General features: G+C 45.8%; 1 protein-coding gene across 1 annotated transcript in view; it reads left to right on the top strand.

Moving 5' to 3' along the window:
- Window positions 1–22,382, top strand: part of PPIL2 (peptidylprolyl isomerase like 2) — a 69,360-nt gene extending 46,978 nt beyond the window's left edge. Inside the window, 11 exon segments of the mRNA XM_040416351.1 lie at window positions 4,560–4,720; window positions 4,838–4,913; window positions 5,064–5,170; window positions 7,067–7,156; window positions 17,522–17,555; window positions 17,637–17,754; window positions 17,836–17,892; window positions 17,980–18,052; window positions 18,818–18,880; window positions 20,017–20,159; window positions 21,990–22,382. Coding sequence (XP_040272285.1) covers window positions 4,560–4,720; window positions 4,838–4,913; window positions 5,064–5,170; window positions 7,067–7,156; window positions 17,522–17,555; window positions 17,637–17,754; window positions 17,836–17,892; window positions 17,980–18,052; window positions 18,818–18,880; window positions 20,017–20,159; window positions 21,990–22,080 — 1,013 coding nt within the window. The 3' untranslated portion in view covers window positions 22,081–22,382.
- The last annotated feature ends 1,017 nt before the right edge of the window (window positions 22,383–23,399 follow it).

The raw sequence follows: 23,399 nt of genomic DNA on the forward strand, positions 1-23,399 counted from the left end.
TAGCCTTAGTTTTGTCCACGTTCATTGTCAATGGGGACAAAACTGAACAGAATGCTCCAAAATGCATTCTGTTTAGTTGCGTTCCCATACCGGAGAGCAAACCGCAACATGTTGTACTTTTCTTTCCGTCTTGGTATGCGGAGCAAGACGGATACGGCATGACCCCCAATGCAAGTCAATGAGGACAGATCCATTTTCTCTGACACAATAGAAAACGGATCCGTCCTCCATTGGACTTTCAATGGAGTTCATGACGGATCCGTCTTGCAATGTTAAAGATAATACAAATGGATCCGTTCATAACGGATGCAGATGGTTGTATGATCAGTAACGGAAGCGTTTTTGCTGAACCCTGCCGAATCCAGTAAAAACGCTAGTGTGAAAGTATCTTAAGTTGGTTGATGGTTGAACAAGCAATCATCTTGTGAATGATCTTTTTTGCAGACAGTCATTTTAGTCCATTTTGGCTCTTCTAGTCCTTCAAACTGGCCATGTTCAATAACACTGAGTAATGGACAAAATATCTTTCTGGGAGCATTCTCTCAGAAAAAGATCTTTAATCCATTAATGATCTTTCTTTGAATGAAAAATCTTTCGTGACAAATTTCAAACACCACTAACTTTTTAGAAGCTGATGATCGGTCGGTTAAGGCTACTTTCACATTAGCATTTTTTTGCGAATCTGTCATGGATCTGCAAAGACACTTCCATTACAATAATACAACCGCATGCATTCGTCATGAACGGATCCGGTTGTATTATGTCTTCTATAGCCATGACGGATCCGTCTTGAACACCATTGAAAGTCAATGGGGGACGGATCGGTTTTCTATTGTGTCAGAGAATCCGCTTCGGCAGACGGACAGCAAAACGAGCAGAATGGAGACTGAACGGAGGCAAACTGATGCATTCTGAGCGGATCCTTTTACATTCAGAATGCATTAGTTCAAAACTGATCAATTTTGGGCCGCTTTTGAGACCCCTGAACGGATCTCGGAAACGGAAAGGCAAAACGCTAGTGTGAAAGTAGCCTAAGGCTAGTTTCAAACTAGTGCCAAACTTTTCCGGCAGAGGAACAGCCTGCTGGAGTACATCGCATCCGGCATATCCAGAAACTTCTGGAGCATCACCATGCCCCATTGACCTGTTGGGGATCTTGCCTGTTTAATTAGAGCCAAGATTCTGCTTGCAACAGTTTTGGTCCGGCTGAATCGCAACACTAATACCAGAAACAGGCCCGTTCCCCGCCATGTCCAATTATAGCCAATGGGCTCCAGCGGGGGAAAGGTAGTTTCTGGCTATGCCAGATACAATGAACTCCGGCAGGCTGTTCCTCTACCGGAACAGCCTGCCGCAACAGTATAATGCTAGTGTAAAACTAGCCTAAAATAATTGTTCATTGTTAAATTTCACCCAACGAGCGATCACTTTGGTTTTAAATTGTCTATATTCATCAACCTTAGACGAATGTGTATGGTACCTTTTTTATTTAGGGGTTTGATATTCACAAAACCTTATTCTCAACTTAAAAGCAGAAACCCTCTCCAAAAGGATTTTGGGCCCCTTCATCGTCAGCATTTGGGCTCATGTACACGACCGTATGTATTTTGCGGTCCGCAAAACATACGGATGACGTCCGCGTGAATTCCGTATTTTGTGGAACGGAACAGCTGGCCCCTAATAGAACAGTCCTATCCTTGTGCGTAATGCGGACAATAATAGGACAATAATTAATTGGGTGTATTGGGATGGCTCACCCTCCAAATTACAAGGAATGGGTGCTCCCCCTAAAAAGATGACCCCAATCTTTTAAAAGAGAAACAGATAAATAGTATAAATGAGGGGCACACCTACATCTAGAAATCACATAGAACACTAGCCAATATATCACTAAGAATAGTTTATTAGATATGTCCTTATATCAGATAAAGGTACCTCAATTAATCTCACTAAAATAATTTAAATAACATAAAATACATATATTAAATTAAAATAAATATGATTATAACCAAGCTATGGGGTTAATATTATGTACAATGATGTTGGACATCAGTCACATGAATGGTTACTGATTCAAAGTTCCTGAGTGGCAGCCGATGGTTAGCAATATAGTCTCAATATTTGTCCGTTGTATATCTGCGGGTATTTAATATGAAAAGTTCCAATATAGTTGGTGATTAATAAATGGATATAATGTCCTTTCAATTTGCTGAATAGATTTCTTCACAGCTATAGCATTGCTACTACACTGTAATTTGTTTCCACATGTTACTCACTTTTTGAGGCGGTGGAGTGCCCAGATATTTGTGCTTAGCGTGGCGTCCCACGTGTTTCCAGCACAGATGGTCTTACCTCCAGTCGGCTTTTTAAGGTGAGTGAGATGGGCTTTCAAACTGGGAAACAGTCCGCTTTGACGTCAGGGGCGGTGGGTGGTTGGACCCTCTTTAGAATCCGGCGTGACTTTGTGTCTATTAGTTCAAGACACGACGGGATTTTAGTTTCTTCGTATAGAATGTTCGGAAGCACTTGCAAAAGTTCAGAGACGGTGCACAGGTCGTATGCTGCGGTTTCTTCTTTTTTTTGAGACTTGTGTACACCAGACGCGTTTCGGAGTTAACAGACTCCTTCCTCTCTGTTAACTCCGAAACACGCCTGGTGTACACAAGTCTCAAAGAAAAGAAGAAACCGCAGCATACGACCTGTGCACCGTCTCTGAACTTTTGCAAGTGCTTCCGAACATTCTATACGAAGAAACTAAAGTCCCGTCGTGTCTTGAACTAATAGACACAAAGTCACGCCGGATTCTAAAGAGGGTCCAACCACCCACAGACCCCGGCGTCAAAGGGGACTTTTTCCCAGTTTGAAAGCCCATCTCACTCACCTTAAAAAGCCGACTGGAGGTAAGACCATCTGTGCTGGAAACACGTGGGACGCCACGCTAAGCACAAATATCTGGGCACTCCACCGCCTCAAAAAGTGAGTAACATGTGGAAATAAATTACAGTGTAGTAGCAATGCTATAGCTGTGAAGAAATCTATTCAGCAAATTGAAAGGACATTATATCCATTTATTAATCACCAACTATATTGGAACTTTTCATATTAAATACCCGCAGATATACCGCGGACAAATATTGAGACTATATTTGCTAACCATCGGCTGCCACTCGAACTTTAAATCAGTAACCGTTCATGTGACTGATGTCCAACATCATTGTACATAATATTAACCCCATAGCTTGGTTATAATCGTATTTATTTTAATTTAATATATGTATTTTATGTTATTTAAATTATTTTCGTGTGATTGAGGTACCTTTTATCTGATATAAGACATATCTAATAAACTTTTCTTAGTGATATATTGGCTAGTGTTCTATGTGATTTCTAGATGTAGGTGTGCCCCTCATTCATACTAATAATAGGACAAGTTGTATTTTTTTGAGGAACGGACATCAGGAAACGCACACGGAGTAACTTACGTTTTATTTTTTTACTGAACCATTGAAACGAATGGTTCCGCATGCGGTCCACAAAAAAAAACGGAACGGACACGGAAAGAAAATACGTTTGTGTGCATGAGCCCTAAATGTGAGAAAAAGATTGTATTGGGAAAACTTCTTCACTCATCCAATTTATAGCCTTGCACAGATCAAACTTTTCTTATTTTTTTTTTATAAGCGTGAGATTTCTGTGTATACTGTATTTTTTTTTGCTCCATAAGGTGCAACAGACCATAAGACGCACCTAGGATTTAGAGGAAGAAAATAAGAAAAAAAAATATTTTTGATAAGACCCTCAATCCTTTTCAGACCTCAGATCAAACCCCCTAATCTTCATTAGACCCCATATCAAACCCCATTCTTTAATGGACCTCAAATTAGACCCTCATTCCAGATAATACACTAATATCAGATCAAATCCCCACCAGATCTCAAATCAAAGCCCCATTAATTATAGGACATCAGATCAGACCCCCAAATCAGTCAGCCATTCATGATTAGATTTCAGATCAGACCCCATTTCTCATTGGACCTCAGATAAGACCCCCATCAGACATAAAATAAATAAATAAATGAACTAACCTCTCCTGCCCTGGATGGGCTCACCACCTCAGATCCAGCAGTTCTTCCTGCACTCACTATACCAGGGGTAGGCAACCTCCGGCACTCCAGCTGTTGTGAAACTACAACTCCCAGCATGCATATTTGCTCTTCTCTTCTCAGAACTCCCATATAAATGAATGGAGCATGCTGGGAATTGTAGTTTCACAACAGCTGGAGTGCCGAAGGTTGCTGATCTCTGCACTATACGTTTCTGAGTTGGGAATAACCCTTATAAGAATGAATGCACTGAATAGTTGAAATATGCTTCATCTGCTGTGAATCTTCGGAGCCACAGCTTTATGTACTGCCTGCACAAGTTGGTACAATGTCCGATCACCTGTCGGGTGGGCAGCTGTTTGTGAAGTATATCTGAAAGTACTGCGGTCCATTAGAATATTCCCATTAATGAAATACAGATGGAGTCATTCTTTTATATTGAAATGAATATTCTAGAGGAAGAGAAGGCTCGCCGGGACCCATCCTACCACCTGAAAAATGCCAACATGGAAACAAAGGAGACACTTAGTGAACTGTACAAGGAATTCAAAGGAGATGAAATGCTGGCGGCCACCATGAAAGGTCCAGAGAAAAAGGCAACCGATAAATTAAATGCGGTGAGAGACCATTAACGTTTGCAGCTTTCTCTGTTTAATGTGTAAAATATAAACTACTGTACATCAGGTAGTTTTTCCTAGTGTGTGGCAGTGATTGTTTTTTGTTTTTTAATGCAGGCGCATTACTCTACAGGGGCGGTGAGTGCATCGTTTACCTCCACTGCAATGACTCCAGAGACCACCCATGAGGCTGGTAAGTCTCCGCGGCGGGCCACCTTCCCTGCCACATTGTATCCAATCACATTGTTACTGGGGATATATTGTCACTTCATATAGTGTTTTGTTGGGACCTTCTATCCCCGATAACTGATCTTTCGTTTTTCTTTCTCGCCACATCCCGCAGCCGCCATTGCAGAGGATACGGTCCGTTATCAATATGTAAAAAAGAAGGGCTATGTTCGTCTTCACACCAACAAGGGTGACCTCAATCTGGAGCTTTACTGTGACAAAGTGAGTGGCTAAATACATAGATTAGGTGTTTAGAATGATGTCTAATAAAGTGACCGGCGCTGGTTTAAAGCACTGAGGCAGCGCATGGGGATACATGCAATGTAATTGTTAATCACTTGGTATGATTCATAGTGTGGGCGGATGTGTCTAGTCTGAGATAACTATCAATATGCTGCTTTTCACATTTTCCTTTATCACTGATGTGCTGTTTGCCGAAATGTTAGAGAAAAACGCAACATAATTAAAATGATAAACCCTAACAAGACTTCTTCGAGGCTTGACTGCCGAATGATAACTGAATGTTTCGTCAGCTCTGCCTAATATAAGGCTCTGTAGCTACCATAGCAACACCTTATCGGCTTCTAGATTTATTCACCCCCCCCTCTGTTACTATGGCAACAGGGATCCGGGTGTGTCCAACAAGTTACTAACTGTGGGGGTGGTGAATGAGAGAAACATAAAGTGTTAAATATTTAAAGAAGTTGTGACCCATTTTATGTGACCTGAAAACCATGGGGATATCATCTGCATTATGCTCCATACTAAACCAGGGAATTGTAATATGACGATGGAGCAGAAAAAGTGGTGGCACGGGCTCAAAAATTCTGTACAGTAAGGCCCCTTTCACACGAGCGTGACGGATTAGGTCCGGATGCGTTCAGTGAAACTCGCACCATTTTGCAAGTTCGGTCCGTTTTGGCTGCGATTGTGTTCAGTTTTTTCCGCGTGAGTGCAATGCGTTTTGATGCGTTTTTCACTCACGTGATAAAAAGGTGAAGGTTTACAAACAACATCTCCTAGCAACCATCAGTGAAAAACGCATTGTATCTGCACTTGTTTTCAGATGAAATCCGTTTTTCACTGAAGCCCCATTTACTTCTATGGGGCCAGGGCTGCGTGAAAAATGCAGAATATAGAACATGCTGTGTTTTTCAAGGAACACAGAAGTGATGCGTGAAAAAAAAAACGCTCATGTACACAGACCCATTGAAATGAATGCGTCTGGATTCAGTGCGGGTGCTATGCGTTCACGTCACGCATTGCACCCGCGCGAAAAACTCGCTGATGTGAAAGGGGCCTAAAAGCCATCAAATCAGGCCTTAAAGTTTGACAGTCTTTTTCCTGAAAGGGATTGGACAGCTTTTTTGGTAATCTAAGAAATACTGTAGTTATTCCAGACAGTGAATTGAGTGGCAGTGCACTTGCTCGACCTGCCACTCCACAGATATGGGCACATAGGACCCCCTTTCTTGTGGTTGGACCCCACTGATCAGATGCTTTTTGCCTACTATGTCGGCAGAGGATAAGTTGATATCGTGACACGACCCCTTTAAATATTTTCTAACATTTCCCAGTAGTTCTTTAGCTACATGTTGTTCCAGAGTGACAACGTATTGCCTACTACAGGGTTGTCTGGAGAGTTGGGGTCTGACCGCTCGGACCTCCACCAATCACAAGCACAGGGCTCCTGTATCATGCATTGATTGATTATGCGCACTGATGCAAGTCTACAGGACTGCCGAAGATAGCTGTACACTTCTAATTTCAGTAGTCTGCATGGAACAGCACTGAGCATGCTCGACCACTGCTCCGTTCTGTGTTCGTTTCATGAAGCCACTTTTGTGAGTGAGGTTTACCACTTGCTTATAGCACCTATCTCACAGGCCTTCAGGTTGAATGTGGCATTGCATCGTGGCCATGAATATGAATGGCCGTCCATATAATGCACTGATGGCTCAGGTCTACATAGTGGGATCCACTTGTACAGAGCAGCTTTATGTTCTGATTCATGATCCATGCGTGTTGTGAGAACCATACACATAATGTAAATCCATTGAATATTGATTTATTCGGTTGCTCATTTATTGTTCCTCATATACATATTCACTCTTTTAGACTCCAAAGACTTGCGAGAATTTTGTCAAGCTGTGCAAGAAAAATTACTATGATGGGACTATCTTCCACCGCTCCATTAGGAACTTTGTGGTATGTATACCTCTAGCAAATTTATTATCTAAAAAGACACCTAACAAAATGCGTCTGTGTTCCCCAAAACAAGCCTATACCAGAGATTTTTCCAAAGGCTTAGGAGAAAAAAGGAAAAGGGTGTTCCCCCTCCACTCTAATATTACAAAATTAATTAGTAAGGAATGGACCGATCTGGAAAAAAGACAGAGTGTCTCTAGGGTCCTGACAAGGAAATATCCCTTTTCAGAGGAAGATACGTCCTTTTGGGACAAATGTCCTAGAGTGGATGCCCCGGTAGCAAAGATTACAAAGAAATCGGCTTTACCCTTTGAGGATTTGGGTCTCCTAAAGGACCCGATAGATAAGAGAAGCGAGGCTCTACTAAAAAAAGTCCTGGGAGGCTTCCATGTCCATCCTTAGACATAGCGTTGCCTCAACCTATACAGCCAGGTCCATGTCCATCTGGTTAAATCAGTTAGAAGAACACCTAGTAACAGGAACCCCTAGAGAGGATATTTTAGCATCTTTACCAGTACTTAAGCAGGCGGCAAATTTTTTGGCGGATGCTTCGGTCGACTCTATAAAACTAGCAGCCAGATCAGCGGCCCTCTCAAATTCCACCAGAAGGGCGGTGTGGCTTAGGTTCTGGTCAGGTGATGCGGCATCAAAAAACAAGCTTTGCGGCATCATTTGCGAAGTTGATAGGGTGTTCGGGTCAGTCCTGGACGACATCCTAGAAAAAGCCACAGACAAAAAGAAGGGATTTCCCTCTGAACAAAGGAATTTTCGTCAAAGACGATTTTTTTCCTACATCTAGGGGCAGACAAGACCAGAAAAGAAAAGATTTTTCTTCCCGGTGGCGTTCGGGAGGTTTTTTGTTCAAACCCTCAGACTCCTCTAAAAGTCATCAAAACAATGACGCCAGAAGCAAGGTAGGAGGAAGGCTAAAATATTTCCTCCCAGCTGGGATAATATTTCCAACTCCCCTTGGGTGTTCGACGTAGTCTCATCAGGCCTAAAACTGGAATTCTCCTCTCTTCCCCAAGATGTGTTCCACATTACCAAAAAAAACAATCCAGTTCAATCGTTAATCTTAGATCAGATAGAGATCCTTTCTCGCCCAGTTTCCTTGGGGGACACAGAAGACCTTGGGTATAGCTCATCTCCCTAGGAGGCGTGACACTAAGTGAAAGCTGTTAAGCCCCTCCTCCACAGCTATACCCTCAGCCTGGAGAGAGAGACTGCCAGTTTTTTGCTTAGTGTCCAAGGAGGCAAGACACTCCCTGCTCTGCAGGGCTGTATTCTCCTTGTTTAAATTTTAGATTTTTACTTTTTTATTTTCTTTTTGTTCCAGATCATCAGGGACAACAGAGACGCACTAGACCTCTCTGTTCTCCCGGGGTTGAGCTGCGCCAGTGTCGGTCACCCGCACTGCTGCCTCCCCCACAGAAGGCAAGGTGGACCAGGGCAGCCTAGCTCCCCTGCATCCCGCCAGCCCAAGGGTCGCCCGCCACGCCAAGTCCCTCTTCCAGCTTCCTGCCACTACGGTGCCAGTAGCTGAAGGGGCGACCCTGCTGGAATGGACCGAGGGTGAAGACGGCTGTGGTAAGACAGAGGCTTCTCCAGCCCTACGTCCCCGTCCCCCCCCGGTCTCCTGCGTGCCTGACCCCCATACTGGGCCTCTAGTCCCCTGCTGGATCTATGCTGGCACCTGCAGAGCGGCAATCTCCTTCTGCCTTACCCCCCCCTGCCTGGCTCCCATAGACATGCAGCCAGTGGCTGTCTCCACAGCCAGCTACAGAAGCGGCAACATAGTTTATTTCTACCACAGGCACCCGGTCTCTGGGTCCCCCCCCATCTCCTACCGGAGTGTTGCTCAAGGCCTGAGGCTCCTGACGGCTGTGGAGTGAGGCCTCACCTCCGGCCGACATTGGTACTCTGGTGCGGCCGGGCGCCGCAAAAATCTTAGCCCAGGCTCCGCGGCCTGCTAGGCCGCCATTCTTGACTCTTCCGGCCGGCGGGGTGGGCTCCCGCGGCCGGCAAGCCGCCATTCCGGGCCCCTGACTCTTCCGGCCGGCGGGGTGGGCTCCCGCGGCCGGCAAGCCGCCATTCTGGCCGGCGGGGTGGGCTCCCGCGGCCGGCTTTGGGCTTGACTTCTATGCCCAGCAGGCCCCGGCCGACCGTCGGTGCCGGTCGGTGGGGCTCCGCAAATTTGCTGGGCCGCAATTCCGACCGGCCCGCGGAATGAGCACCCGCGGCCGGTTTGATGCGCCACTCCGCCTCAGGTTCCGGCGGTACATACCGGGCGCCGCCAATTTAGACCCCGGCCTCACGGCCTGCTAGGCTGCAAAATTCCGGCCTCTGGTGGAGGGGGCGGAAACTTCTCCAGGCGCAAATTTTTCCCGCCGGGGGGTTCCTCCGCCCCCAGGGGATCGCAGCGCCGCCCTCCAGGCCGGATCCATGTTAACCCTTTTGGGTACAGGCCGGCTCCCAATGGGCCTGTATGGCTGGCCCCCCCTTTTTCCTGACTATCTGTGCCCCTATATGGTGGCCCCCTTTAGCCTCAGAGAGGCTGTGTTTTTAATAAATATATATATATATATATATATATATATAATAACAGATTTCTATTGGACTGCGCAGGACGCTGCAGCCTCATCAGTAGTGCTGCATGTCTGCATGCCCTCTTTCCACAGGCGGCATAGTGTTGCGCTCCCAACCTGCGTCGGTGCTAGGGCATTTCCCCTTTTAGGCGGTTTTCCTGCCCTCTTCCAGGATACGGCGCTGGCCAAGTGCATGCGGCCCTTCCATAGGCAGCATTCATCATCTCTCCAGTTATGGTGCCTGCCATGTGCATCCCCCCCCTCCTAGGCGGGATACTGCACTCTCCCTGGCTGCCGGCTGGCCATGTGCATGACCCCCTTTTAGGCGGAATGCTGCACCTTCACCGGATACGGTGCTGGCCATGTGCATGACCCCCTTCCATAGGCGGAATGCTGCACTCTCTATGGATTTGCTGCCGGCCATGTGCGTGACCCCCTTCTCTAAGCGGAACGCTGCACTCTCACTGGATTCACTGCCGGCCATGTGCGTGACCCCCTTCCATGGGCGGAACGCAGCGCTCTCACTGGATTCGCTGTCGGCCATGTGCGTGACCCCCTTCTTAGGCGGAACGCTACACTCTCACTGGATCTGTTGCCGATCGTGTGCATGACCCCCCTTTTTAGGCGGAATACTGCATTCTCACCGGATTCGGTACTGGCTATGTGCACGACCCCCTTCCATAGGCGGAACGCTGCACTCTCTCTGATGTGCTATGATGAACTTATGTACTATGTTACTATGCTGCACTCTCACTGGTTCCGCTGCCGGCCATAGGCATGATTCAGGCAGCATACATACATCCCTCTGTCTGTGGTTGTTTTCTCGCAGGTACGTTGCTGGCCATGTGTATGTACCCCATACATGGCGGGGTGCTTGCACTCTCGCAGGATCCGCTGTCGGCCATATGCATGACCCCTCTTCCCGTGGGCGGTGTACGCACTCTCGCTGGATTCGCTGCTGCCATGGGCATGCCTTCCTTCCTCAGGTGACATACACACATTCTCACTGACTGTGTTTGTTTGTCTCTCACCAGTACATTGCTGGCCATGTGTATGACTCCCATACATGGCGGGTGCACGCACTCTCCCTGGATGAGATGCTGGCCATGTGCATTACCCCCCCTTTTTTTCTGGGCGGCATGCTACACTCACCGGATACCTTGCTGGCCATGAGCATGGCCCTCTAACATGGGTGGAACGCTTGCACTCCCATTGGATACGGTGCTGGCCTTGTGCGTGACCACCCCTTGTTCCATGGGCAGAATTTGGCACGCTCATGAGATTCACGGCTGTCCTTGTATGGCTGTGCTGGACTTGTACATGTCCCCCTTCATTGGCAGAGTAGTAGCACTCTCGCTAAATCAGTGTTGGGTGTATTATTGCACACTCACTTAATGCTAGGATAACCCTGTGCATGTTCCCCTTTCACTAGGTGGACCTCCTGCGTTCCTGCTGGATTATAGGGTATGTCCTGCTTCTCTGAAGTAGGTACGGCCTTAGGCATCACTCCCTTTTGGGACCGGCCTTTGCACTCTTGCCGACTGCAGTTTGCCAGATACAATTTCCCCCCTTTCGGGGAGGACTGCTTGCGTTCCATCGCATGCTATACTAGGCTTGTGCATAACTCCCTTTCAGGTTGCACTTTGCAATTCCGTACATGCTGTGGCACTCTGTGGCGAGCCCCCTTTTCGCTGAATTAACCTTTTTGCAGTGAGCGGGACGTTCTTGTGCGTTGTTTGGGCCGTTTATGCCTTCTCCTCCTGTAGGTGGGTTGGCCTTCTCACTGCTTACGGGCTGCTCGTACGTATGCCTCACCTGCTTCCTGCGGCATACTTTTGTTTTCTTGGAAAACGATGCTTGCCGCAAGCCTTGCACTCGTCTCTAAGGAGTTCATTCTGTCCACCTGACCCGGACGGGCTCTACTTGCTCTCTGCTGCACGGAGCTGGGTGGTACTCATTCATTTAGTTGGCCCTTCATCCCAGGGAGTGTTCGTGGTTCCTAGATGCGTGCCCATTCGTCCTTCCGCGGTATTGCTTCCCTGCGTTAGTGGTCACATGGTCGGGAGTGCTGTTGTCTGGAGCGCCCCTCGAATTCTTCGTTGGCTCTGGCAGGACTGCGGTTCCCTTGCCTGCTGCAATTTCCTCCTCTTCGGATGTAGTGTGGTATGAGTCCTTCCTCTTGGCGCCTCTACGCTTCAGTCTGATCTGCTACCAGGTGCGGGCCGCTTTTCTCGGGAAGGTCACCCAAATTCTCCTGGGTGCTCGATTACCCAGGTCCGGAGGACCTCCACCTTGGGTTCTTCAGGGTATTCGCCTTCTGCGAGGCGGTGAACCGGGCATCTCACAGTGTAGCAGGGTTCTGCTTTTGAGCTGTCCTATGGCTTCCCTGTTGCCCACTCCTCCGTTCGGTTGGAGGGTGTTATGCCGGCCTCTGTCTCGACTACCTTATCTCGCCGGCTCTGTTTGGCTCCCGCTCGGTACAGATCACTCCGATGTGGCTTCTGTCCCGCCAGACTTCAGAGGCTGTTCCTTCACTGTCCTCCCCTCTGGGGAGAGCATAGTTGTTCATGTGGATGGTTCCGGTGTTCCTCTTGGCCTCGTACTGTCTCCCTTGTTCACACTGGCTGTATTAGCTGTGCCTATTTACCGAGTCTACCGCGTTCTGTCCTCCCGCTGAGTGCAGATTGCGTGGTCCATTCTAAGTCAATGGTCCTGCTGTAGACTTACCTTCTCGGTAACTTGGGGGGGGACTACCTTTCGGTCCAGATTGTCCTTTGATCTCCCACACCGGGACTGTAGAACATGGCTACATCAGCATGGACTTTAGCCTGTCTTGTCCTGGCATCTGGCGGATGCTGGGCGGGCCCTTTGGTTCCTTTCAGTCTGTCCTTCTGCTCCCCCACTAGGGTGGATACGGGACAACGTTTGCTCGGGGGGCTGACGGGACCAGTTTTGTCGACTTCTGCCCGTGTTACTGGTCTGCGCCTGATCACATTGGGTTTTTTCGCCCGCTTGCCAGGCGACTCCAGCGGGTTTGCTACTGTCCGCTCCTGGCTGTATTTCGTCCAGGATCTGTCGTAAGACTTATGGTTCCTTTGTCTGGGGTTCTGTGGGAAGCTGTGCATTCCCCACTCTGACCTTTTCTCTCCCCATGGTTCTGTCTTTTTTCCAGTCCGGCCTGGACCTGGGACTGGGATTCCTTTACTTGAGGTGTCAAGTGTCAGCGCTGTTCTTCCTCTTCCAGCGTTCCCCGGCCCTCTGGGCCTGTCAAGACCTTCTTACTCGAAATGGCTCTTTGGTTCCTCTGTACTGTCCTTCGGTATCGCCCTGGGAACTTCATACTGAGCTCTCGGTGCTCCAATCTTGTCCTTGGAGCCGTTACAGAAGTTCTCTCTACCCCGTCTGTCCTGTACGGTTGTGTTTCCGTATCAGTCGTGTCTCTGACGGGTGCCTGAATGGCCCCTTTTTGTTCTGAGCCTTATGTCTTTTCCCAGGACAGGGCTGTTCTACATCCCTTTCCTTCCTTCTGAAGGTGGTGTTTGCCTTTCGCTTCAACACTTCACCGATTTGGACGTTGTTTGGGCCTTGCCGGTTTTACTTTGAGATCTCCGACTCTTGTCGACGTTCGGTCTCTTGGGTTTCCTGGAGGTCCGTGCTTAGAGTTGACGGACTCCAGGGTGGTTTTCCTCCGCCTTATCAGATTGGCTATTGCTGAGGTTACCGCACCGAGGGCAGGATTCTGCCTTTGCTGTCACCGTTCATTTCACCAGAGCGATCGGTGCCTCCTGGGCCGGAGGCATTGGGCTTCGGCCATGCATTTGAGCAGGGCGGCCACAGGTCTTCCGTGCACGCTTTACAGAGTTCTACAGGGTGCATACTCTGGCTTCGGCGTATGCTGCCTTGGTCCGCCTGGGTCTGCAGGCGGCGGTTCCTTGATGCCTTCGGGTGCTTCGCCTTGGAGCTGTGGTCCCTCCCCTTTTGGACTGCTTTTGAACGTCCCAAGGTCTTCTGTGTCCCCCAAGGAAACTGGGCGAGAAAACGAGATTTTTGTATAACTTACCAGTAAAATCTCTTTCTCGCTCTTTCCTTGGGGGACACAGCACCCACCCATTCATTTTTTCTCTACACGGTTTCCGAGTTTGTGTTACCCGTTGGGTAGTTGGCTTGTTGGTTCCTTGTTGGACTTTGCCTTTTCTCACTGCTTGGACACGCAACTGGCAGTCTCTCTCTCCAGGCTGAGGGTATAGCTGTGGAGGAGGGGCTTAACAGCTTTCACTTAGTGTCACGCCTCCTATGGAGATGAGCTATACCCAAGGTCTTCTGTGTCCCCCAAGGAAAGAGCGAGAAAGAGATTTTACTGGTAAGTTATACAAAAATCTCGTTTTTACAAAAGGAAGCTATAGTGTCAGTTCCCCCAGAAGAGCAAGGACCAGGTTATTATTCTCCTATATTTCTAGTCAGGAAACCAAATGGCTCATACAGAGCCATTATAAACTTAAAAGGACTGAACCGACATCTACTTTACAAACAATTCAAGATGGAGAGCATAAAATCCACGATAAGTCTATTACAAAGAAACATCTTTATGGCAATTCTAGATCTCACCGACGCGTACTACCATATTCCAATCTGCAAAGAACATCAGAGATTCCTCAGATTTGCAGTACAACAAAACTCGGTAGTACACCATTTTCAATTCCAAGTCCTTCCTTTCGGCATTACGTCAGCACCAAGGGTCTTCTCCAAAGTGATGGCAGAGGTGATAGGAGACCTTCATCTAAAAGGCATATTAGTTGTGCCTTACCTAGACGACTTCCTAATAGCAGCAGGATCAGAGAGTCTTCTGTTAGAACACATAGAGTTAGTGAAACACAGCCTAACGGATCTGGCATGGCTAATAAATGTGGAAAAATCAGACCTCCGGCCCGAAAAAAGAAAGATCTTTTTAGAAATGCTGCTAGACTCGGGACTCATGAGGACCTTCCTCCCACAAGAGAAAATTCAAACTATCAAGCAAGAATTTACTCTATTCCGCAGCAGATCGAGAATGACAATCAGATCAATAATGAAGATCTTGGGTCTGATGTCCTCAACTATCCCAACAGTGAAGTGGGCCCAGGCTCACTCGCGAACTCTTCAATCTTTCATGCTCAGAAGGTGGAACAAGAGCATAGCTTCACTAGAGCTGAAGGTAAAAGTCCCTCAGTATGTAAAAAATTCCTTAAATTGGTGGTTGATCAACAAGAATCTAAACGCAGGCGTCCCGTGGCAACAAACAAATGTAGTCACGATTACTACAGATGCCAGCAAAAACGGCTGGGGAGCCTTTACAGACAGATCCGTAGTACAGGGTGGCTGGCAAGGAGATCTAAATCTAGCCTCTTCCAACCTGAAGGAGTTAACCGCAGTCTGGGAAGCCTTGAATGCCCTTCACTCAGAAATCTGCGAAAAAGAAGTAAGAATACTCTCAGACAATACCACAGCTGTAGCCTATCTGAACAGGCAGGGAGGCACAAGAAGTCCATCCTTAGCGAAGGTCACAAGAGAAATTTTCCAGTGGGCAGAAAGGAGCATACTGTCAATATCAGCGGTTCACATAAGGGGAGAAGACAACACAGTCGCGGACTTTCTCAGCAGGGATGTCATAAAGGAAGGGGAATGGTCCTTAAACCCAAAAATATTCCATCAGATAGCACAAAGATGGTTCCTTCCAGAAGTAGATCTGTTCGCCACGCGTCAAAACAGACAAACAGAAAAGTTCGGCTCTCTAGCCTATACAGATCACCCACTCATAGTGGACTCTCTCTCCCACCCGTGGCCAAAGGTAAACTTATATGCCTTCCCTCCCTTTGCGTTAATCCCCAGAGTGCTGCAAAAGGTGCTACAGGAGAACCACAGGCTGATCCTGATTGCACCTTACTGGCCCAAGAGATCGTGGTTCCCTCTCCTAGTGAGGATGTCAGCAGGAGACGTGTGGCTACTACCAGAAATCCCGGATCTCCTTCATCAAGGCCCAGTATGGCATCCCAGGACAACGCAACTCCAATTAGCAGCATGGAGACTGAGCGGGAGATATTAAAGGAAAAGGGCCTCTCGGACGAGGTAATTTCCACAATTCTTTATAGCCGCAAAAAGGTGACATCTAAGATTTATGACAGAATCTGGCAGTCCTTCAGAAAATTTACAGGTGGTGATACCAGAGGTCCCCTTGTAATCACTAAGGTCCTAGAGTTTCTCCAGTCAGGACTACAGAAGGGGCTGAGAGTCAGCACTATAAAGGTCTACATATCAGCTTTGAGTGCCTTTCTTGATGTAAAATTGGCAGAGGTAGACCTTGTTAAGAGATTTGTGAGAGGGGCTCGAAGAAAACAACCAATAGTGAGGTACACTGTCCCCCCTTGGGACTTGAATCTAGTGTTGGTTGCTTTATCAGACAGTCATTTTGAGCCCTTATCTGAAATATCACTAAAATTACTTACCTTTAAAACTGTTTTCTTAGTAGCTATCACCACGGCTAGAAGGGTGGGGGAAATCCAGGCCTTCTCGTGCAAACCTCCCTACCTATCCATCAAGGATGATAGGATAGTACTGAGACATTCTCCCTCTTTTTTGCCTAAGGTGGTCTCTAAGTTCCACTGTCTACAGGAAGTGTCCCTCCCTTCCTTTGGATCCCCATCAGGCAGTCAAGAGCAAAGACGGTTCCATAACCTAGATGTGAGAAGAGCAGTACTTGCCTACCTAAAGACTACGGAAGATCTCAGAAAAACGGACAGACTGTTTATTCAATTTGCAGGTCCAAATAAGGGGAACGCGGCAAGCAAAACATCTGTTAGTCGATGGATCAGATCTACAATCTTGACTTGTTAGGACTTAAAATAGGTTCCTCCTCCGGTGGGCCTGAAGGCCCACTCAACCCGATCTGTGGCATCCTCTTGGGCTGAATCAGTGGAAGTTCCGTTAGAACAGACTTGCCAGGCAGCCACCTGGTCGTCACCTTCCACTTTCTTTAGACATTACCAGTTAGACGTGTTAAAGAACAGGGAGTTATCATTTGCTCGCAGGGTATTATCTGCGGTTGTCGTCCCCTGATATAGGATTCCTCTGTTATTCCTCCTGTCGTGCCGCTGGGGGGGGGGCGGCGTTTGGAAAGATTTCAATTACTTACCTGTGGGGGCTAGAGGAAAAACAAATTACCGGTAAGTAATTGAAATCATTACATCTAGAGAACAGCTTCTTAGAATGAAGGTACCACAACGATCAACTGTTCTAATGAGTCAGAACACACACACACACACACACACACACCCCTACCCCTCTTCTAATAGGGTATGGGGTAGTTCAGGGTACAACCCGTTTGGCTGCTATAGGACAAACTAATACATTGGGGCATTTTTTTCTTATGAAACTTATCCAGAATCTTGGTCTGGATGGCATGCGCCAATTTTATGAAGTGCATTAGACACTCTACTTCTCATTTTGCCAGGAAGAATGGCTTAGGGGTGTAACTTTGCAGAAACTTTCATGGCTTAATATGCACCAACATGCGGCAAAACTCAGACAAAAGTGTCTAAAGTTGCACCAGATTTATCATCCAGCATCAGCCACTCTGATAAGTTTGGTGCATTTTGCACATTGTCTAGTCTAAATTTTCTCTGTCTAAATTAGGATTACTAAATCTGTCCCATCACGGTAGAATGTATGTTTTGTTATGTGTGAGCCCCTTAGGCTCTCTAATTAATGAAGGACATCTTAGAAACCTACATTTTCTTTATATTTACAGATCCAAGGAGGAGACCCTACAGGCACAGGATTAGGTTTGAGGCATCCACTGTGTTTTCTCCCCATTCCTCCCCTTACTCTGTGACTATGAGATCAATTCTTCTCTTTCTTAACAGGTGGTGAATCCTGCTGGGGAAAGCCTTTTAAAGATGAGTTTAAGCCAAACTTAAGTCACACAGGTCGCGGAGTTCTTAGCATGGCAAATACTGGACCTAACACCAACAAGTCCCAATTGTAAGAGACTGGTCTCTAGCAAATTTGTAGGGTCACTGCCATTTTATTTATCACCTTCTGTCTTATTCCTTTATCCTACAGCTTTATAACGTTCCGCTCCTGTACATATCTAGACAAAAAACACACAGTGTTTGGACGGTAAGTCAACAGGAAATCTTTTATCACGATGGTATTTTACTCCCGTTATGTGGTGGTATCATGGATTCTGCTCAATTCTTTCTTTAGAGTTGTTGGAGGATTTGATACCATTACTGCCATGGAAAAAGTGGACACGGACCCGAAGACTGACAGGCCAAAGGTGATATCATATGTTTAAACATTTTAACTGGTCCTGTTTATAATCCGTTCCGGAAGGAAATAGGGATATTTTTATTTTCAGTTGTCACACATACATTAAAGTGGTTATCCCATGAGTATAATAAAAAAAAATAGTACATGACAATCTCTTTCTAACAAAGCTAGAACCATCCCTGTAACTCACATTGATCCAGAAATCTCCGCATTCCTTGCTCAAGGGGAGTGTCTTCTGCAGCTCAGAGGGCGTGTCGATTCTGCTGGAGCTCTCTCCCGATCACCGCTAAGGGGGGCATGTCCATGTTCTAACTATCACAGCTTAGGAGGCAGTTGATGGAGGAAACTGAGCATGTGCAGCCATCTCAGTGAGCAGGACAAAGAAATAAGAAAAAGAACAAAGAGCAGGTGGCGCTGTACAGATACATTTTCTAATTACATGCAATTTAAGAAAGTTTTCAGATCCAGGTGCTGGATTAAAAACTGTAGAATATTTTTAATGTTACAACCCCTTCAAGTACAAACTGACTAATTCATCAGAGGAGATATGGTTTTCTAGGCACCAGATTAAAAGAAAAGTGATTTCCACTTTTATACGTAACTTTTATAAATTAGTGCTGTAGTAATTAAAGACCCTGTACCTCCAATTCATTAGAACAGAAGACCAACAAAACTGTGTATTATAAACTACATATTATCAAATGGTATTATTCATACCATTCTGGGTAGTTTTTCTGCATTACAATAATAACCTTACTGCACCTTTTTTCAGGAGGACATCCGAATAGAAAGCACAGTGGTTTTTGTGGACCCATACGAGGAGGCAGATGCTCAGGTGAGTGGCATCATTCCTGTATCTTACATTACATTTTAAAAGGCCGCTAAACCTACAAATACAGCTCAGAAAAGTATAACCATTTAAAAAGCTGAAAATATTCATAAGGTCTCAGGCACACTGTCGTATCTGATTTTCGGTCCGCAAAGAAAAAGATCCTTCAAAAACTGATACTTTTTATGGGCATTCTGTTTTTTTTTTTTCTCACCCCCTTCAATAAAAAGAGCTGTTCTCATCCACAATTCAAGAATAGGACCTGACTTGTGGTTAAATTCCTAGTCTGGATACATCTACTGTATCTGTGAAAGAAAAAAAAACAGATGTTTGAATAGCCCGATTGACTTGTATGGGTCAGTGTGCTATCTGATATAAAAACGGATAGCGTGCTGACGAAAAATACAGTTGTGTGAATGAGACCTAAGTATGGAGGTAAATATTTCTGGGTAGTTAAGCTGGACATGTCTATTCAAGTAGTGATCACGGGGGTTGTCATAGATGCTGCTTGTCCTTGTTGTCACCTCTATAACCACTTGAACTATTGCGCCTGAAGTACTGCTTCATTCTGTCACAGTCAAGCAAACCACCCTATAACCCAAGGCTGACATTTGTCAATTAACTTAGCACTACTGTGATTGTTCTGCCTTATGTACTTCTCAACATATTTCTGATATTGTTGACCAGTCCTTTTAAATTGTTTAGGTCAACCTGCAATGCTCTGGGATGAACAAGCTGCTTTTAAATACATATAGTATATTTTCTCTTAGGCCTCATGCACACGACCGTGGAGCCGCCATGCCCATGTTGCAGACCACAAACAGCTAGATCAGCAAATCACAGACACCAGCCGTGTGCACTCTGCATCGTGGTGCAGATCCATTGACTTCAATGGTCGGATATTGCAGATCGCAGACACATTAAAGTCAATGGGTCTGCACCGCGATGTGGAGTGCACACGACCAGTGCCCATGTCTTGCGGTTCCACAGTTTGCGGTCCACAACATAGGCATGGCGGCCCCATGGCCATGTCCATGAGGCCTTATACTGAGAGGCAGTGTGATCTGCAAACGGCAGCTTTGCAAAGACCTGTCTGGGGAGGACTAGTACTGTATTACTAAATAATCTTTCATACCTTTCAGGTCGCTTTAGAGAGAGAGAAGGCTCAGAAAGAGAAGGAAGAACAAGAAATGAAGGAACGGCCGGTGCTGCCTAAAAAAGAGCAAGCACAAGAGCCCAAAACCTACAGGACAGGGGTCGGAAAGTATATCAACATGACTGCAGCGTAAGTGAGAGCTGCTTGTAGAAAGACAAAATTACCTATGCTAACGTGCTTTTTATTGACTGCCTTTTCTGATATAAAAAGTACCATGAATAAATCAAGTAAGCGAAAGTTTAAGAATTTAATCGCCTGTGGACAACCTGATATGAGGACACATGATAATAATATCTGATTGCTGGCGTAATCAGCAGATTGGGTGCCATCGCAGCACTTTGCATCCTGTGTGTTTTCAGTGAGTAGTTTATTTTCACGGTCCTCCTTATAAGGATGAGTTCCCCAGGGAATACCTAAGGTGCTTTCTTTCTGCCCTTAACAGCTGCTTATACCAGATGATCAGGAGTCACATGAGAGCGCGCACCTGGACAGTGTAACATTTATTTTTCCTGTTTCAAGACCTGGCAGTGACTGCGGCAGCTTTATGCCAGCGTCATGCCAGAGATATGTATATGTCGCTCATCTCTGGTAAACCCGATCTTTTAGAATCCCTAAAATCAGTATTTATTCAAAGGAAACTCTCCTTTCGTCTTGTGTTTTCACATTAGAGTTATAAGGTTGGCTGTCTAAGCCTTGTGTAGCCAATTGTTCACACTATTCTACATGTGGTGAAAAAAATTCCATGTGGATAGGATCTGTTAAATCGAAGTGTCTGCTACTGTATTCGGCTTTTACATGTGGAGATCTGCATGCAAAGTCTGCAGCCTTTTCATCCTGTGTGGACCCACTCTTCGATTCCAAGCATTCGTTTTCCTATCTTGACATCAGCCGTTGCCACACATCAGTGGTGCCACTTATCTCCCAGGGAAATAAAATTTCAGCTGGTTTAAAATCAACTCGGGTTCTCTCCAGACACATAATATGGTCGGTGAGGATCTACTGATAAATAAGTGGATATAATGTGTGGGACCTGCATAAAGGGAATGTGTCACCCTGAACATGGTGTCTGCAGACAACATGGTAGAGCAGGAGAAGCTGAGTAGATTATATAGTTTCATGCTAAATAATTTAGTATCACTTTTTTTTTTTTTTTTTTTTCATTTAAAGGGGTTATGCCATGATCGATGTAAAAAATGAAAATCAGACATCATGTACATGACAATCTCTTTCTAACAAAGCTAGAACCAGCCCTGTACCTCACATGGAACCAGAGATCTCCCCACTCATTGCTCTCATTTGTTCTGCGAGATTTATTTCAGGCTGGCTACTGAGTAGGCATGCCCTTTCTCAGGAGAGGTGTCCTTTCTCTGGGGCATGTCCTTTCTGCCAAAGCTTTTTCCCTGTAACTGCCACAGCTTCTAACAGAAGATATGTCTAGTGACAGTTAAAGATTTAAACTGAGCGTGTGTGACCACCTCTGTGAGGTGGACACGAAATAAGGAACAGAACAACAGGTGCTGCCTACAAATATAATTTATTGAATAGCACAGTGGCTATACTACATTTTTAATTTACATGCTGTTGCAAAAGTATTCAGATCCAGGTTCTGGTTTGAAAAATGTAGAATATTGTTTGTGGCGCAACCCCTTTAAGTCTCTGCTATTTCTGTGCCTAGAAGTCCAGTGGATGGTCCTAATCCAATGACTGACAGCCTTCCCTGTATGACTGAGCATACAAAAAATCTGTGAATCACTGACTGAGCAGGGATTTTTCTGAATAAAATATAAGTTATACCAATATCAATCTGCTCGTTCGTCTTGCTGTATAACATGCTGCCTGTCAGTTCAGTCTGATGCACAGTTCTCTTTAAGATCTGCATATCAACCTGTCTACTTGTCCCTAGACAGACGTGTTATTAACAATGCTGCTAATAATATATGATTTGCTCTCCACCCATAGGAAACGTGCTGCTGAGGAGGATGGCAGTGGAGCCTCTACCAGCAAAAAAGAGAGAGTGACTCGTGGCTTTGGAGATTTCAGCTCTTGGTAGAAACTTTAGGGCAGCACCGCCATGAACTGCGGATCACATGTTCCCCCTTCTGTGACACATTTGACAGGCAGGCGCTTCTATGACGTACAGAGCTGTATTTTCTCAGTCTGTAGCTGGGATTTATTCACTTGTGTTTTGTTAAGGGACCACTAACCAAGAGCTGTTTATTTCCTCCCGATCCAAGAAAACATTGATGAGAAGAGAACATACTGCACGAGCCACTAAGAAGAAGAACTTGTCATTGTACCTTTCAACCAATTTTTCATTGGTCCTCTTAAATGGATTATGAATTTTTAGCCTTTTTTTGTCATTTGCAGTTTAAAGGGTATGTGTGAGATAAAAAGGCAGCCGTAAAGATCATAAAATAACCCCAAAAAAGTAATAGACGCCCATTTTCTCCTCTGCTTCTTCCAGCATATCGCTCTGGTTCTTCCTACCGGTGTTTTACACCACATCTCTGCTGCAGTCAATAAATGGCTTCAGCAGTGACATCCTATTTATACTTCTGAGGCCAGCGAGTAGCTGAAGGGTGTCCTGGTGTGTACGGGACATCACCGCTGCAGCCAAGAAGATTACTTCAGCGCTGCAGGACCAGAGCGTGATGCTGGAATAAGCTTTTTCTGTTATTTTATTTTATTTTTTTATTTTATTTTTTCTCGGACAACCCCTTAGCTGTTTTGTATTGGTGCATGGGAGCAGCCATATTATGCTGGGGTGAAGTAGACTATATTGTTCCTCAATGATATTGGTTACAGGTAGTCCATACAAATGCCTGCCTCATCCCTCCTATCTCCAGTGCTGGGAACAGAATTATTCTATATCCTGTGTAAATGATGATTATATAAGATGCTAATTGTACATATAGCATTCCTTTAAAATTTTGTGACAGAATATTTTAAAGGGAATCTTTTACCACTATTTTGGACTATTATCTGCTCTAGTACGCAAGTAGTTTTGAAGATGAGTCCAGATCACCATTTTATATTTTCCTATTGCCCCCCTGTTCCCCCTTTTAAAGCAGCTCTGAAATAGATTGTCAGGACTGCTGTGCACGTGGACAGACTTCTCTCCATTATGCTAGCACAGCAGTCCAGACTGTGTATTTTAGCATTGATTGCTAACAGTGGGAGGATAGGTAACTAAAAGATGGAGATCTGGACTCCTTTTGTGCAGTACTACTCGCGTATTACTGCAGATTATAGTCAAGAATCATGGTGACAGATTCCCTTTAAAGAATGCGCGGTTCTCCTGACTTGTCTTTTTAAGTAAATACTTGAATTCCCCTTGTAATATTTCTGGAATATGTTTTCTCATAACCC

The sequence above is a fragment of the Bufo bufo genome, chromosome 2 (assembly GCF_905171765.1).
Source record: "Bufo bufo chromosome 2, aBufBuf1.1, whole genome shotgun sequence".
Classification (NCBI taxonomy): domain Eukaryota; kingdom Metazoa; phylum Chordata; class Amphibia; order Anura; family Bufonidae; genus Bufo; species Bufo bufo.